The sequence below is a fragment of the Coloeus monedula genome, assembly GCF_965178545.1.
Source record: "Coloeus monedula genome assembly, chromosome: 16".
In the NCBI taxonomy this organism is placed as follows: domain Eukaryota; kingdom Metazoa; phylum Chordata; class Aves; order Passeriformes; family Corvidae; genus Coloeus; species Coloeus monedula.
The window spans coordinates 3,715,487-3,730,534 of record NC_138796.1 but is presented as its reverse complement, the minus strand read 5'-3'; the positions used below and the strand labels follow the sequence as shown (position 1 = coordinate 3,730,534).

General features: G+C 41.4%; 1 protein-coding gene across 9 annotated transcripts in view; it reads left to right on the top strand.

Annotated features, from left to right (window-relative positions):
- PDGFA (platelet derived growth factor subunit A) overlaps window positions 1-14,387 on the top strand; it is a 33,750-nt gene extending 19,363 nt beyond the window's left edge. For 2 of the 9 annotated variants that reach the window (XR_014226859.1, XM_082292073.1), the window contains 2 exons: window positions 7,453-7,626; window positions 13,226-14,387. Coding sequence is in view for 7 of the 9 variants with exons in the window: in XM_082292073.1 (XP_082148199.1) it covers window positions 7,453-7,586 (134 nt within the window). In the remaining 2 variants the exon portion in view is untranslated. Of the gene's footprint in view, window positions 1-1,223; window positions 2,402-2,523; window positions 5,666-7,452; window positions 7,847-9,553; window positions 10,207-13,225 lie in introns of those variants that run through there. The other 7 variants (XR_014226860.1, XM_082292075.1, XM_082292079.1 and 4 more) reach the window with 5 other exon arrangements.
- The last annotated feature ends 661 nt before the right edge of the window (window positions 14,388-15,048 follow it).

Sequence of the window (15,048 nt, the reverse complement as noted above, 5' to 3'; positions counted from 1 at the left end):
GGAATAAATTCAGTATTCAAGGCTAAGGAGTTAGTTGGGAAACAACACTCCTCATTCCTGTTGTTTCCTTACGCATGTTTACTCAAGAATTTGTCAGTTGTTGCCTTAAACCTAAACATGCCTTATCAAGACAACCCTTGAGTTAAAATGGGGAAAGATTTATGGGGAAAAATTCTTACTTTAAATCTGGCTTTCATAAAATCATTCTGAATGATTCTGATCTAAAATCATTACTCAGATCTACTTACTGCAGTGCAGTCAATGCAGAGCTTGACACACTTACACAGGAAACCCTCTATGGTAGAAAGGACATTTCCCTTTCTCCTGATACTCTTGAAGGAAGCCTCCAAAGTTTGTTTTGCACCTCTGCAGGAATCTAAGAGTGCAGTAGAACCAGCCCAAAATTAAAAGAGTCAGTGAAGAGCAGGTAAACATGGGAGGAAAGCTGCCCCAAGGTGATAGATTTTGTAGGTGGTTGGGTAAGGAAGGTTTTCTGTACTGGCTCCATCCAGGATGGAGACATAAACCTGGTTCCAAGCAGATGTAAACATCAGTTGCTATGTACAGAGCAGAGGAATTAGAATTTCTATAAAAGTGAAGTTAAACCTCTGCTGCGATTTTACTGGACATCAATTTATAATCTGAGCTGAGTGTTTAGCTGAAACTAGGTGGAGTTATTAGACAAAACCACATAAAGTGGCTATTTTTAATGTGCATATGGTTTGATACATTTTCTATGTCTCCCATTTGGGAAAAACGTTTCATTAGATCAGTTTCAGTTTTCCAAATTGTCTTTAATTGCCAAAGACTAAGCAATTGGTTTTGATGTGCGTAAAAAATGGGGCAGAATTCTCACGGAGAAATATGTGTTCCTAGGACTTAATTACTGGTAGGAACAAAACTTGCACCCAGCAAGTGGATGGTGAGCTGAAAATAGCTCAACTCCAGAGCTGAAGGCAAATGTTGAGTACTGCATGGTAACAGTAATTATAGATGGATCTTGGGAATGACGTGTGCAATGCCAACTTCGTTTATTATTTCTTTACTTTTGTGTAATTACTTTGTAAACTCAATGTCAAATCAGACGTTGTAAAGTTATTACTTTAATGCGAAGGATAATGAGATTTCTTTGAAATGTAAACGGTTTGAGTATTTATGACTTCAGTGTTACACGAAATGCATTACCTTAGGGCTTTTCACCAGCCCTGCCCTTATGTTAACAGGAAGGCCTAGGGAATCAGGTAAAAAACGGAAACGAAAAAAGTTAAAACCAACATAAAACCTACTGGAACTATTTGATATTCAGGTAGGACCTATATGCTGAACACCCTAATAGCACAAGAACTGGAAAACTTAATCAAATATCATCACTTCGACTTAATCACTGTTCAAAATCTTGACACTTGCTACCTCAAGGCTGCAAAGAGATTAGATTTGATTGGCTTTGATAATTCTACCTGCTGGTATTTTCCCTTTAAGCTCCACATCACCATCAGCATCTTACATTCTTGAGCTACTTCCTTTTCTTGCCTTTTTTATTTCTTTTTTATTGGAGGGTGCTAATACTTCAGCTTCTGAAATCTCAAGTTCCATTGCTTCTGCTTGTGTTTCATTATTGATTTCTGAGGTCAAAGCATCACGTGATAATGCATGAATGAATTTTCAGGTTACAAATTGTTGTGTTCCCAGTCCCTGGCTGTGAAACATTGAGTGTACATACAGCAAATCCTATCATTTGTGTGACCATCAAACTCACGTTCTGGCGTGAGCTGGGGTTGATTGCACATGCACCTGACACAATCTGATGATCTGCTTACTTGACAAGAAAGATGCTAAGAAATGCCATTTTTTTATTTTGTGTTGCAGAGCCCTGTGTTACTTTCACCAGAAAATTAAGATCTTTTTTTGGTCTGTTCAGTCTCAGTAGGATGATGATAGTCAGTCATCAAAATTCATGAGGTTTTCAGTGTAGTGAAAAACTAACACCCTCAGTGCAAAAAATGACTGAAATCCTTTGGCCAACATATTAGCAATGTATGATGATGGTGACACACATTCCAAATTAAATATGGAATTTCCATTTCTTAATGACTTGAAAGTATGTAAACTGCAGCACTTGCAATTGGTTCTGGTATTTGGAGTGGGAATGATTTGGATTTTGCAGTGTCTGTGCCTAATGCCTGGATGATGGTGAATTTAATTTCAAGCCCCTGTTTTTGCACATAAACTCCCAGTGGCAGTTTTCATTTATACCAATGTATCATTTCTAAAGAATGCTAAACTTGATATCCTGTTTCAGATTAACAGGTATTTATTGGGAGTAGTATGATAGAAGCAAAGATTTTCTAAAATTCAACTTTAAAAGTGAGCATGTAAACTCAATCAAAACAGCATTTAGAACTTCTTGTCCCAGGTTAGTGACTCTTCATGCAGAACAGTTTTTTTTTTTTTAAGTCATCTACTTCAAGGACAGGACCTTTGATTCTAATCATAGAGTTATTGTATCTTTTTTCTCTCCTGCAGATGTAAGGTGAAAATAAGCTAGAAAAAAAACTTCTCTCTGGGACATGGATGTACATGGTTTGTTACATTCCTGAACCTACTATGTATGGTGCTTATTGACTGTATACTTTATTTGTTCTCCTGTGTGAAAAAACTGGCTCAAAAGAACACTTAATGAGAACAAAGAGACAATGTACATTTGTTTAATGTGACATCAAAGCAAGTATTGTAGCACTCTGTGAAACAATAGGAAGCTTCCCTGTCCAAAAAAGAAAAAAAAATGAAAGAAAGAAAAACAGAAAAGAAAAAAAGACAGTTGAATGAATGGAGGATACCAAAAGTACTCAAAAACATGACAAAAATCTAAGTGAATAGTGGATTTCTGTCAGAGCAGTCAACGGTGCTTTACGTCAAGAAATGTGCCTGCGTTCTTGATGAAGATGGATGGACACTGGTGGACTTCAGGCACAAAAAAAGCAGGAATGTATGAAATGATCAAATGCCACGCAAACACTATAGAACAATACGTCCTTGCTTGGTGGTGTTTTAAAAGTCTATACAAAAAAACCTTCTGGGGAGCCTTAAGTGGATTTTTTTTTTTACACCATAAAGTGATTATTAAGTTTTCTTTTTACTCTTTGCCTAGCTTTTTATTATCTCTTGGACTACATTTGCCAATAACACATATAAAAGACTGGTATAACAATAAGCAGAACACAAAACATTATGGTATTTCTCCTAGTGGGATGCAAACTAATGAGATGTATTAAAATAAAAATGGTATACCTATGCATAATTTTCTAGACGTTTCTTGGTTTATGTTCCCCAACCTCCCCCGTAATTTAAAGCATTACATAAAAGAAAAAGAGAAAAAAAAAGAGAGATGTGCGTAAACAAATCATAGGATATCCATGCAAAAATCCTTTTTTTTTCTTTAAGACTTATGCCAGTTGCCTACTAGTGATATTGTGTTAGCAATTGTCATTCTTATCAGTATACAGATACTTTTATTTCACATGTTGGAGCTGTGTGAAATGTACAAATTCTTGTATCTGCATTGTATAATGTCATGGTGGCATGGGAACTACCTTGCTGCAAATATTTGAACAAAACCTAAAATTCTTTATTTTTGGTAAAATGTTATGCTTTATGTGTATTCAACAGAAATATGTGTTTTTGTAAAGGTGAAGTTTGTATTTTTATCTAAAAATTAACAGTTTTATATACCTGAGAAAGCCTGCTATGTTTTCTTGAACCAAAAAAAAAAAAAAAAAAAGAAAAAAAGAAAAAAAAAAGCATTTTGTGGTCATATTTTTGTAGTAGAATAGCCCAAATAACATCAAAATCTATTTTAACTATAGCAGGGCAGATAAAATACTCTGGCACCAGCTCCTGTATTTTCAAAGTGCCAGGGGATTAAATGTTCAGTTCCCCACAGATTGCAGTGGGAGCCACATGGATAAATCCTTCTGTGCTGCTTTGGAAATTTAGGGCTGTGCCAGATATGACATGGCTACTCACTTGGCCAAAATCACTGCCCCACCCCAGTAGTTTGGATTATGTACCCTTTGTTTTACTTGGATTATGACATTGGATATGTAAAGTGAACTACTGGATTCTTTTATTTGTGAAACATCTACAAAGAGATGAAAGAGTTTTCTTAGTTTGGAACAACAGAAAAGTTTGTCTTGAAGACAGTGTTTCCACTCAAATAAAAATATCTTTAAATGTGAATGAACTGCAGAACCTTAAAACAACAAAAGAGAGCGAGATGTTTAACCTTTCCATTTCTCTAAATATAGTTCAAACATTCCCCTCCTGTTCCTGTAGCTATGTCCAAATTCAACCAAACAAAGCAATGTTAGCTAACAGGCATTATTGGCTTCAGATGCTAATGCAGAGATAGAGTTAGTCACCGTTCTATTTTGTGATCATTTTCCCAGTGTATTTGTTGAGCACCAAAACTGGAAATACATTTAACTAAGATTGTCTGTGCTTGTTTTCCACTAAGTGTACTGTTCACAATGTTATGCACATGAATGTATGTGTCTGCGTTTAAAAAAGTGTATAAAATGTAATTTATATATTTATGTTTCAGTGGGATGCCAATAATGTTGCTCCGTTCCTTTTTTTTTTGTCTAAAAGATATCTAATGAAAGAAAAAAAACCAAACATATATCCATTAAAATCATGTAGATGAAAAGCATTATGTGACCCACTCAGACACTGTGCAGGTATGAAAGGATGTCTAAGTCACTTAAGTGGAATAGTTTGCAAAACAACTCTTGGAAAGAGTCCTGTGGTTGCACTGTCATGAGAAGGTTGTGTTTGGGTTTGTGGGCCAACTCCTTGGGAGTGACTCCCCTGGGTATCCTGGAGCTCTGATTTACATCCTGAGGGAGTCTGGCCTTGTAGCAGAGTCTTGAAAACAAAGCAATCCGAGAGGTTTTGTTGGTGCCAGCAAATAAACGTGTTATGCCAAATTCAGCGCACCAGGAGAGAGTGAAGACTGAATGGGGACTTTTCCAGTAGCCATTTGTTTGAGACTTGCAGTCTTGAGTTAATTTTGTTACGAGGAATGAAACGCACACGAGTCGTTGTTGTCAAGCACAGTGTTCATACAGCATGCGGCAGAAAACACAAAAATCTCAGGGCTATGTTCTCAGCTACTATAAATTGGCAAATGTTTCTGACTTCAGCTGCCCCCAAGCTAGTTTACATCAGATGAGGATGCAGTCCGTGGCTGTTAAACTGCAAGGAGTAGTGTCATGACATGAGCTCACTTCCTGTAGTCCAGCTGAGCTCTCACCCACCAGCCTTGGGACCGTGGCGGGCTGTGGGATTAGTCCTCCTTCAAAGTGGCAGATACAACCAGGAGGAGCAGTGACATGGAAGGTTGTGACATGGGAGTCGTTAATTCAAAGTTAAGTTGGACATTTCAAGGGCCATGTCCTCAGCTGGTGTAAATCACCGGATCTCCATTGCCTGCAATGGAGCTGTACCAGCTTACACCACTTGAGGGGCTGGTCCCTCATTCTTGCTCATCCCTTCCACTCCTCGGTCCCGCAGGGATCTCAGATTGTCGTGTACGGTTAATGTAATCCTGTGTTCTCTAATACTTAAGCACAATAAGTGAATATAAGAATGAGTGTCAGACTTAACTTTGAATGTCCAAGCTCTGAAATGGTTTGTTTCACCATTGTGGCTGTAAATTAAACAGTTCTCTGTGCATTTGTGAATGCCGTGTCATATCTTCTTCTGCTGTCTGCTGGAGGTGGACTCCCTCTGGACTTCTAATGTGCTGCGTTTGGAGTGTTACAGGGAAGGGTGTGAGCAGTTGGAGCCACAAGATATCTGATGGACAGCTCTGTTATTTGTGGGGTGGGGGGTGAGTAGGGGATTTAATGGAGTCAAGGATGGTGGTTGTCAAAAGTTGCACTTCCATGCAATGCTTCTACACCTTGTTGGTTTTGTCCTTCCACATTGTAGGCAGCAGTTTGAGGATGAAATGTTTTTCTGTTCTACATTCTGCACTCATTTCCTCTGTCCAGGGATCCAGAACTTCTTGGTCTGATTGTATCTTTTTCTGAGATCTTGTCTGATCAGAAAAGACGTGCAGGGAGGACTGCCCAAACCCAATGTCAGCGTTACAATATGTGCATGCTCACTGGTTCTTTAGTCAATTCATTACATTTAATTCTGTGCTTCATCTTTCCAGACCTGTCTTTCAGTAGATTTTGTTGAGTGAAACCAAGGACTATGTGCTAGTTTTCTTTCCTTTTCTCCTGTCCTCTGTCCTGCCTGGCATCTGCTGTGTTAAGCAGTGCACGGTGACTGCAGGCAGTTGCTCCTCTCCCAGGTTCCCAGGAAGCTCCAGCACTTTGGGTTTAGGCTTTTTACTCTTGCTTAAAACAGCATATTTGGGTGTCCTCGTTCCAATGGGCTTCAGCACTCCACTTAGGAGATTCTCTTGCCTGTTCTCCTCCGGTCCACGTTACCTTTCTGTGGGCTGTTTGCCAGCTATTCTCTGCCTGACTTTCCCATCCCTCTTGTTTCTGTTTCTCAAAAATGATTTTCCTTTCCTAAGATGTGTCTCATATCTGTTTACTCTCCTCCTGCCTGACAGAACAGCCTTTGATCTGTTGGTCTCCAAATCAGATGGTTTATGTAGGCATGTGCCCTGAGATCCTCTGTCCCAGACCCACAGGCCCATAACTGAAATTATGAAATTATATACATGTGAAAGGCAAATGCTTTAGAGAAAAAGATTTATCTTTGCATTTGGAGAAATGCTCACTACTGAAGACTCTTTGCTAAAGCCCTGTCCAATTCCAGCAGCAGTGTGACTCTAATAGTGGCATTGAAGCTGTTCCAGACATCTGACAGTTTAATTAGGATCAGTGGCCCCATTTAATGTTTTAATTTGAAAGTTTCAGATTTTATTTTGAAGTTTCAAAACCACCTCAGGTTTGCATGCTCATGTATTACTGTAAATAGAAGGAAATCATGTTTGTAGGCCCCTCCCACGGCTTTGAAAATGTTGTTCTGGATAGTTATGTGACCCTCACTTGGGCTGGAAATTGTGCTTGCTGTAAAGCAGACACCATTTGGAGGTTTTGAATGAAGTCATTTCCTTGGTGTTTCTAATGCACAGTGTGTACTACTGGCAGATCTGAGAGTCAGGTAAACTCATAAGAATCCCACTTAAATTTCCTTTAATTTTGGGTAACAAAGCCTATCAGTGTTGCATTCCTTAAAAATCAGCCTACGTTTTGTGTTTATTAGTCAATTTAATTACTGCCTGTCTTCCCACATTTTATTAGCGAGGCATTATTCCGTGTCTGAGCTTTTCTGTGCTGCTCTTTGCTGTAGCATCTCTGTGGCACAGCCTTGAGCTGGTTTGTGTTCCTATCTCCTCTGAAATAAAGAACTATTGTTATCCCATTTTAGGCGAGACCGAGGCATGGAGAAAAGCCTGTGCAAGGTCATACAGCAAGGCTGTGGCAGAACCAGGGAGAGGACTCAGATCTGAGTGCTCATCCAGTGCCCTAAATCACACGACCATCTTCCCTTTCCAAGAATGAATCCTTGCACCCTTAGAGCTAAATACTGAAAAGATTGAGGGTAAGTCATTTTGCCTAATTACTGTGCATCAGTTACATGATCAAAAGCCACTGCCATATTGTCAGAGAACGTAGTGATTGATGGAAATCCATCTTTCTGCCCAGGCAATTATGCAGCCTTTTATCCTATCATGATGGGCCAGTCATTTCCTGCTTCTGTAAGGAATCAGCCTTTCATGACTTACAGTTGTGCACATAGAACAAGACTCAGATTTTATGGGAATTTACAAAAATTTAGTAGACAATTTTCATTCTCCTTTAGTTCAGTGCCATTCCTTCCTTTTATGGTGTGGGTAACATTCCCTAGGGGAACGGTTTTTATCATGGGCCCAATCCTAAATTTTTTTTCCCAGGCCCTAATATGGAAAAACACTGTAAGAGATGCCTGTGTTTGCTCTTCTTCAAACTGGTGCCTGAGCGTGCTCCTAGCTTTGGACAAACATGCCATTGACCTCAGGCAAATGGAGCAGAGTTGATGCTTTATTTTTTAATTAGGGTGTGCCTTCCTGGCACAGGATCCCAGTTGTGGGCTGGGGGTCTTTGTGCTCTCAGACTGTTGAAGGATTTTGTAAGCAACCCCAAAGATGAAGTAGACTTGTATATACGACTAGGAGAGCAGCTGGGACAGTTCCACTCCTGCTCCCGTCGAGGTTTCCATTTTGAACTACATGTTTCTTCATTTTGGGGGAAAATATTTCCTTGGCATGGGTGGATTCAGGACTGCAGTCACTAATGCCAATGAGCCCAATTTCAGATCATCTGTTTGGGTACCCAAATTGAAAACTCGCGGTCGTACTGATAACAGACAAATTTGAAATGGGAGAAATTAATGAGAGCAAATTTCCTGTGAAATTTGGCAACTTTTGGTTCAGGGAAAAGAAAAGGAATTAGAAGGTAGAATAAACAAGACCAAAGGCTCGATTATTCTTTTTTTTTCAGTTGTGGCATGCCACCTGTCCCTTTAGTCATTCCAATTACTTGCTGCATCAGGCTAAAGTATGTGCTGAAGTAGCTCAGAATCACTACAACATGTGAAAAGTTGGGACTGGTTCTTGTTGAACTGCTGCCTATTACCATGGCATATGACTGTGAGGTGGGGCCCACAATCGCAGTTGTAAATCAAAGAACAAGTCATAGGTTAGGTTCTGTTTTCCTTGGATATTGTCTCTAAGTTTGTTTTCTGTATGCTGGTCTCGAGTGACGTTTAGTGAGCTTTCCAATTAGGTGGAAAGTCACGAATACCTCGTTCCCAACCCAGAGGTAAGGCATTGCTAGCTCTTAGTCTTGTTCATAATCAATGGATGAAATCCTGGGAGCATGCTGGTGATAGCATTTCTGTCACTTGAAAGTTTCATGTCACATTTTTCCAGGGTTACTTCTTCCCACAGAGGGGAATCCAATCATTTTTATGTTTGACTTACTAGCAGGCCGCCAAATCTGACTTGGTTTGAGTTCTGAGCAACTCAGAATTTCTGTTTGGGCTGATACTTGTGCATGCCAGATGTCTCCCAAGTTCTTAGATAAAATGCACAAAGAAAGGCTCGCTTGAGTGCTTCAACAGAAAAGAAGTTCAGGTGTGAAGGCTGAAGTAGTCCCTCAAACCAGGAAACAAGGAGCCAAGTTTTGTAACAAGTGTTGCACACTCATCTTCAGATCAGACCTGGTGTTCTGGCCTCTCTGTACTGTCTTTGATCCTGCATAATGAAGGCAACTTCATTATGTTTTTTTACTGTCCAGCTTTGAAATTCAGAGTAGCTGTTAAGTCAGGTGTGCAAAAAGCAGAAGCATCTAGAGGTACAGTTGAGTCCGTAACGCTTGAAATCTCCTGGGGATTTTGAAGATATCTGTATTCTTGAAAGCAATCACAAGTAAGTAGGAGAAAATAATTTTAAACACTTCTGAAAATCCCACCCTGGTTTATTTGGCAGGTGAAAAAAGGATCCAGAAGAGATACTACTTATAAGGATAGTGACAAAGTAGATGTTTGTAGAGAATGCTCATGCCTAAATCTTTCAGCAGTTAATTATCATCTTTACAGACCATAATACTGGAATACTTCACTTATCAATGCATCAGGGCTTGGATGAACTTTGAGACGCATGAAAACGAGACACTCCTTAGGCCTGTGGTAGCTCTGTGTTCTGGTAACTGATCAACCAATTACATAATTGGTCAGGTCTCTACCTTGCATGAGCAGATACAACTCCATTGACTTCTCTGGAGGTGACAGTCACCTGAGAACTGACCCGAAACTCTTGCCACGAAGCAGATAATGGTTTCATATTTTGCTGTTTAGCATTGTTGTAAAAATAGACTCATTTCCTGGAGCAGTTAGAACAAGAAAATAGGGAAAAGCAATTTCCCACAGAGACTCATCCACACTGGAATTCACCAAGGACCCCGGATGTGAACATGTGCTGATAGAAAACATAAAACAGCAACTTTGTTTAGGGAAGCCTCTGACCTGTCAAGAATGCAGAGCATTTCTTACCAGACTTTTCCTTGGCAATTAGTGGGTAGAATTACTCACAGAAATTGTTTTGTTTGCTCGCAAGGGGAGAAGTAAGACATAAATTCAAGATAGCCCCTCTTTGACCACAAGAAAGACTCTGTTCACAGAGGGCCTATGGGTGAAGTGCTGGGTGGCCTCAGCTCCCTTTGGGGATGAACTCAAACTTTTAGACCTCACTGAAGTATGAAGCGCCCCTCCAGACGTGCTGGACATCCCCAGCTGGAATTTTTTCAGCAGTCTATGGGATTTGGGCATCCACTTTTAATTCATTTTTACGTGACTTTCAAGAAACCTTTGTTGGCATCAGAACATCTCTGTCTTTGTTCTGAAGAGAGACTAATTTTGACCCAACGATGCTGCCATGACTTCTGCCTTCCATCTCGGGGCAGCAGCACTCAAACCTTAGGTTTCAGACATTTCAGATGGGGAGTCCCCTTCCCTCCAGCCACGCTTCAGCTTTCCTTAGCACTTTGGCTTTTCATGTGTTTTCTGTATAAAGGTGGTGCTGGTTTAAGCTGAAGACCAGGGAAGTTTCAAGAGGCCAGATTTCACCTCTGGGCCCTGCTCAGCTGCTGTTGAGTCTGTGTGGGGCCAGAGGCAGAGGGAGAGATGCTCCAGCACTTCCAGTGTGGGTGTGGGCTGAGGGCTCTGTGCTCACACACTTGGAAGTGAGGATATTTCTTGGCCCAAACTCACCCACTGTAAAGTATTCTGCTCAGAGGTTTCCTTGGAGCCAGGAAGCTACTCAAAAACCTGCTCAAGATCCGAATTCCCCTTGACTGCAGGGGGTTTGCACAGCAAAAGTGACAGAAGCAATTTATCCCAGACAGAGTGGTTTCCTCAACAGGCCGTGTAGGAGTCGGGCAGGTTAATGCTCAGCTTGTGTACTTCACTGATTGTCCCAAGTACCTCTTTTAAATCAAATTTTAGCTGTTCTGGGATATGTTTCTTGTAGAGGTGCTTCAGAAGAGCTTGCCTAACAGCTTGTATCCATTTGTTGTGAAGAGCCTGCTGGCCCATCCAGCGTGGTTGGGCTATGCCTGTGTAGCTTACAGGGGGTTTGGGACCTTGCAGCTGGGGTCAGCGAGTGCAAATGTTTCCCGTTAGCTCCTTGCATACCCCAAGTTGTGATTCATCAAGGGAGGCAGTGCAAAGCTGAACTTGAGGCGTGTGAGATGTTTCTTTGAAGTTACTAGTGTTTAAAGTTAGGCATGATCTGAGTTGACTTGCTGAGCTGAGGCCCTGAAGAGCGCACTGTGCTAAATCAGCACAGTTTAGTCTTTTCCTCATTGTCTGGAGTGATGTGAGTTTCAGAAGGGCCTGAAACCTTTCAATAAACCATTCCACAGGAATGAGGGAAAGCTTTAACTATTCACTGGTCTCTACACTGGAGAGCCCAGAGCTGTGCTTGCCCTCTCTGGGCCTTCTCCCTCCTTAGTTTCTTCAGCATGTTTCTTTTCAAAGGCAAGTGGGGAAAAAGAAAAATCTTAAAATGGTGCCTTAAAAGGTGGGAAATTAATCAGATCATATCATCTTGATTTCTTTATCTCACTTAATTAAGGAGAAGTTTGCCAATAGTGATCTGGTATTTCCTAAAACAAGCATATATGAAGAACACTTTGAGGAACTTCAAAAGAATTTTCAGGCTAGATCAGGAAAAGATAAAACCAGAAGTGGAAACTTCTAATACACTTTATATTTCAGTACTTACAGGAAGTACATTGTTGCATAGGATACTAATGAATTCTGCAGGAGAAGGTTTCCAAAAGAAAAATGAAATGGCACCTTCTCTGTCTTAGAGAAAAGGTCTGAGGGCTTTTGCAATTATGACAGATATGCACTGGATATGTATGGTCATATCACCTGGAGAGAGTCTACCTCTGGCAAAAGGCTATTTAGAGTTTCAAGTGTGTACACTATTGAATTTCTGTAGCAACTTCCTGGTCTAGCTGTGGAAAGTGATAAAGGGAATGGTAAAAGTCTATCATGCCTTCAGTTGCCCTGTTCTACACCCCAGAGGGCAGAAATGCTGCCCTGTGTATAGCTGGCTGCAGGAAGCATGGCAGGAGCACATTGGAGTGATGAAGGATGAACACATAAAGCTGGTGCTGATGTTCCCAACCAGGTAGTGAGGCCAGCAAAGTGAAAGTAACAACGTGGATGCTCAGACACTCCAGTGACACTTGTCTGGAAAAAATATTATTTGACAGAGTCTTAATTAACTCAAGTGGAGAAGTAATTCTAAAATCCTGATTTTGGAATCCCAGAGAGTTAATGCTCTCAGAAACGATGTGGTACAGGATTGCTTCACATTTGTAAAGCACACAGAAACCCTAGGGATAACAGGTCACAGTTTTGTACTGTTTGAAGAGGTCCCTGGTGTCAGCAGAGCCCTCTCTGGTGCCTTGAGAGTGGAGGGGTTGTGCCCCAGGCTTGGCTCAAGGGTTCAAGTCCAGGTATGAGCATACTTTAGGCAGCAAGGCATTTCCATCAGGACTGAAGCACATGGACATTTTTTTCTTGTGTACTGGCAAGATATTTAAATATGGTGTTAGTTGCTCTTTGTATCCGCAGGGACCCAGATCCTTTTAAGCCTGTGGTCATGGTAAGGGAGTCTGACTGAAAATCCAGAAGCCTTTGCCCTTGTGAAAGTTTCTACTCTTGCTTGGAAGTGATATTTGGACTCCAGAGTTACAGAGATGCTTTTGCAATTGTTATATCTGTCTTTCTGCTTCTTTATAAATCAACCTGTTTGGCCTGAACTGAATGTTTAAATAATAAACAGCTGAAAGACAGTCTGATGGCTTCTTTCTGAGTGTTTCCCTTAGGGAGCCCTTGGGATCACATGGCATCTGCCCTGACCTTAAGGACGTGCTTTCTGGAGGCTTTTTTACAATGCTAACAAACCTCACATTTTAACTAGCTGTTAAATAAGCCAGTCAGTGGTAACTATTCAGGACAGGGATTAGGAGAGTATTCTTGCTGGCATACAAGATGGCTCTGTCCATGTGCTGGCCAGGGATGAAGGGCTGGAAAACTGTGTGGTGGAAGAGACTATTAATGTGATTTTCCACAACTTTCCTTGCAGCTGCATTTTTGAGAGGAGAGAGGCAGAGATGGCTAGGCTTGCAGTAACATGTTGTGCCGTCATAAATGCTACAGCCACCATCTGTTTCCAGCCCACGACTTGAAAGAAAACTGAGCAGTAATCTCATAATTCACATGAGAGTTTTACACTTGTGAACCCTTCCCAACCTTTGTCTGATAATGAGGGGAGTGCATGGTGCTAAGTTTTGTATTTTTCCTGTACGTATTAGTGTTTATTCGTATGTCTTTTCCTGTTTTGTTGTTTTGTGGGGGTTTTTTTTTCCACCAAAAAAAAAAAAAAAAAATTCACTGGGAGGAAAACCAGACCAGTTCCACGGTCAAAAGAAACATAATAAAGGCAAAATCCCAATTCCAGTGATCTTGCTGGCAAAATTCTCCAGGAGGAGGTGCATTTAACATTCCTCACTGTGTCTGTCTTAGTTACTTGTTGATTAACAGAAAGGAAGACATTAGAGAGTGAGGGGGCAGGTTGCTGAACTGCCCTTTCCCTGCAGAAGCAGAGGTGCTGCAAGAGCTGGACATGCGCATTTTAAACCGAGCCATCAGAGAGGACGGTAAGGGTAGGTTGGATTTTAACGAAAACAGATTCTTCTGCTAATCTTTGCTTGGGGCTGGCCCTCCGCAGGATTAAGGATCCCACCTGCTGTGCCAAAGACATGCTCAGGTTGGGGCTGCTGGTGGGTGGGAAGAACACAAACATCTGAGAGTGACTCTGGTGAGCGATCCCAGTCTGTCCTGGTGCAGTGCCCTCGGGGAAGCCAAAGAGTTGAGATCATTTAGTCGATGGAAATACTGCTCCCCTCCAGCCTGCAAGGCAAGGTGAAGCATCATTAAGGATTTCTTTCTGGCTGCTCTGCGAAACCAAGGGCTGCTGTTTCTCCAGGCCTCCTCTCACCTTTGGACCCAATTTGCACACCTCCTCCTACCACAGCTGAATGAACTCTTGCTCTCCTCTGGCCTTAGGAACAATGGCTTTCATCGTCTCTACCAGACTGCAGAGCAGTTTAAGGATGAAAGGGCTTCTCATTTCATATATCCCACTGCTGCTAGAGCTATAAATCATCGATGGACTGAATTTATAGCCAACTGCTACTGCAAGCAAGTGAAATTTATTTTGTGTTGTCATACGTATGGTCAAACTGTCCGAGACATTGCCAAACAAAAAATTGAGCTGCTGCTGAGCAACCCATTCAACCTATTCTCATTTTATTTAAAAATAATAAATAACTGCCAATCAAAGGAACTTATTTTAACATGTGCTACCTGCTGGGTGATCCTCCGTATCTCCAGGATGTGTCTTTAAGTGGAAGATAGCTGCTAGCTGTTGCCAGGTCCAGCAGATATGACATGAAGTTCCCCCAAGAAAAGGTTTGTGGGCTCACTAGGGTTGAGGACAGGTTGAGGGCCACCTCCTTTTTTAGCACTGCTTGCTGTTCTGAGAGTGTTTGGTCAGGTAGCAACAGTGCCCAGAGGCCACAGTGACTTCTGCTTGAATCAGGGAACAATCTCCATTGACCTGTACAGAGCAGTGGTGCTTCTTCTGTCTCACAGTTTGCTGACAGGTGGATTGTTGGTGGATCTCTGGGCTCTGGAAGGCTGGCCTGTGCCTGTTTTGGTGCCTTGTGATGGTGATGATCTAAAAATGAGAGAGTAGAAACTCTTCAGGCTGCTGGGGTCTGAATCATGTATTTCTGTATGATTTGCTTACAGAGCCAACAAGCCTGAAAGGTTATTTTTGTATTTTACCCAGGCTCATTAATTAGCTGGGGGTGTTGGGAGCTGTCATATTGAGCGGCCTTTCCC